We start from the raw sequence: 2,500 nt of genomic DNA, 5'->3' as shown, positions 1-2,500 counted from the left end.
ACAGAGAAGACGAAGAAGGAGAAGAAGAAGAGGAGGAGGAGGAGGAGGAGACTGAGGCAGTGAGTGAGTGTCTACACTTTTCCGAAGTGCCAAAGTATTCATCTTGTTCTTCTCCTTGGACAGCGCTACCTCAGTGAAAGCGACCAGGTGTTCGTGTGTGTGTGTGTGTGAAAGAGAGACAGAGAGAGGCACGTGAAACACGTGGGTAATGCCTCACAGTGATGGCGGCGGCTTTTCCGTCTGATCCTGATGCCTTGGAGTCGGATGTGGATGCGATGTGAGTATCAATTTTCTGCTGGTGGTTCTTTCTGGTGTGTGTTGTGTGTGTGAGATGGAGTTTTCACTTTCTCTTTTTATTTTTATGTGTTGTAATGGAATTTATGTCTTGGTGTGTCGTTTTGTAATATGCGGTGTGGTGTGGTGTTGTGTTGTGGGGTGTATTGTATTGTAATTATTGAATTGCGTTGGCATTATATCACGCCGCTCCCTATCGTATCGTATCGTATCGTGTCGTATCGTTTTTGTTTCTGTTACATCGGATTACAAAGCATAGCACTACAGCGTATGTAGTGTAGTGTAGTATAGTGTAATGTTGTGTGCTGTACTGCACTGTACTGTGCTATACTGTAGTGTACTGTTTTCCATATCCTGGACTGATGTGCTTCTAATAACTACTAATCTAAAGCTGTACTGTATTTTAATTAATATTTATTTATTTATTTATTTATGTACGCTTATAGTTGACTTCATCACGTTTTTGCGCCTTATACATATTATTAGTAGTGGTAGTAGTAATTTTTTTTTTTGGTATTTATCTATTATTTATTCACCTTTTTTTTTCTCAAGGCCTGACTAAGCGCGTTGGGTTACGCTGCTGGTCAGGCATCTGCTTGGCAGATGTGGTGTAGCGTATATGGATTTGTCCGAACGCAGTGACGCCTCCTTGAGCTACAGAAACTGAAACTGAAACTGTACTGTACTGTGCTGTACTGTATTGTACTGTACTGTGCCTTACTGCACTGTATTGTAAAGCACTGTTCTGTGCGGAACTGTGTAATACTGTACTGTACTGTACTGTACTGTGTGTTGTGTGTGCTCTCTAATATGCTTCCAACGACTACCAATCTATAGATGTATCATTCGCACAGAAAACAAATGAACAGAGAAGCAAACAGCTGTTACCACAGTGTTTTCTTCTCTCTCTCTCTCTCTCTCTCTCTCTCTCTCTCTCTCTTCTCTCTCTCTCGTGTAATGTGTTTCGTTACAAAAAAAAAGGTCATTATCTATCTATCTATCTATCTATCTATCTATCTATCTATCTATCTATATATATATATATATATATATATATATATATATATATATATATATATATATATATTCTGTCTGCGTCTGTGACATTCAGTTTATGTTCCAATTATCTATCTGGTTGTCTGCTTGCGGTTGTGTATGGTTGTGATTGTCTGTTTGCGGTTGTGTCTGATTGTCGGTTGTGTCTGATTGTCTGTTTGCGGTTGTGCATGGTTGTCTGTTTGTGGTTCTGTCTGGTTGTCTGTTTGCGGTTGTGTCTGGTTGTGCGGTTGTGTCTGGTTGTGATTGTCTGTTTGTGAGTGTGTCTGGTTGTCTGTTTGTGGGTGTGTCTGATTGTCTGTTTGTGGGTGTGTCTGATTGTGATTGTCTGTTTGTGTGTGTGTGTGTCTGGCTGTCTGTGGTTCTGTCTGATTGTCTGGTTGTGGTTGTGTCTGGTTGTGATTGTCTGTTTCTGGTTGTGTCTGGTTGTGATTGTCTGTTTCCGGTTGTGTCTGGTTGTGCGGTTGTGTCTGGTTGTGATTGTCTGTTTCCGGTTGTGTCTGGTTGTGCGGTTGTGTCTGATTGTGATTGTCTGTTTGTGGGTGTGTCTGGTTGTCTGTTTGTGGGTGTGTCTGATTGTGATTGTCTGTTTGTGTGTGTGTGTGTGTGTGTCTGGCTGTCTGTTTGTGGTTCTGTCTGTTTGTGGTTCTGTCTGGTTGTCTGGTTGTGGTTCTGTCTGGTTGGTTGTGGTTCTGTCTGGCTGTCTGTTTGTGGTTCTGGCTGGCTGTCTGTTTGTGGTTGTGTCTGGTTGTCTGTTTGTGGTTCTGTCTGGTTGTCTGTTTGTGGTTGTGTCTGGCTGTCTGTTTGTGGTTCTGGCTGGCTGTCTGTTTGTGGTTCTGTCTGTCTGTCTGTTTGTGGTTCTGTCTGGTTGTCTGTTTGTGGTTCTGTCTGGCTGTCTGTTTGTGGTTCTGTCTGGCTGTCTGTTTGTGGTTCTGTCTGGCTGTCTGGTTGTGGTTCTGTCTGGCTGTCTGTTTGTGGTTCTGTCTGGTTGTCTGTTTGTGGTTCTGTCTGGCTGTCTGTTTGTGGTTCTGTCTGGCTGTCTGTTTGTGGTTCTGGCTGGCTGTCTGTTTGTGGTTCTGTCTGGCTGGTTGTGGTTCTGTCTGGCTGTCTGTTTGTGGTTCTGGCTGGCTGTCTGGCTGTTTGTGGTTCT

The 2,500-nt window shown here is 43.1% G+C and overlaps 1 protein-coding gene across 9 annotated transcripts in view; it reads left to right on the top strand.

The window, feature by feature from the left end:
• LOC143293444 (endothelin-converting enzyme homolog) overlaps nt 1–2,500 on the top strand; it is a 96,667-nt gene that overhangs the window by 10,955 nt on the left and 83,212 nt on the right. For all 9 annotated transcript variants that reach the window (XM_076604310.1, XM_076604308.1, XM_076604309.1 and 6 more), the window contains one exon: nt 1–277. This exon is cut by the window's left edge. In XM_076604310.1, coding sequence (XP_076460425.1) covers nt 222–277 — 56 coding nt within the window. In that variant the 5' untranslated portion in view covers nt 1–221. The remainder of the gene's footprint in view (nt 278–2,500) is intronic.

This window comes from Babylonia areolata, chromosome 19 (assembly GCF_041734735.1).
Source record: "Babylonia areolata isolate BAREFJ2019XMU chromosome 19, ASM4173473v1, whole genome shotgun sequence".
NCBI lineage: Eukaryota > Metazoa > Mollusca > Gastropoda > Neogastropoda > Buccinidae > Babylonia > Babylonia areolata.
The sequence above is the reverse complement of the archived record's forward strand: the minus strand, read 5'-3'. Positions and strand labels throughout refer to the sequence as shown.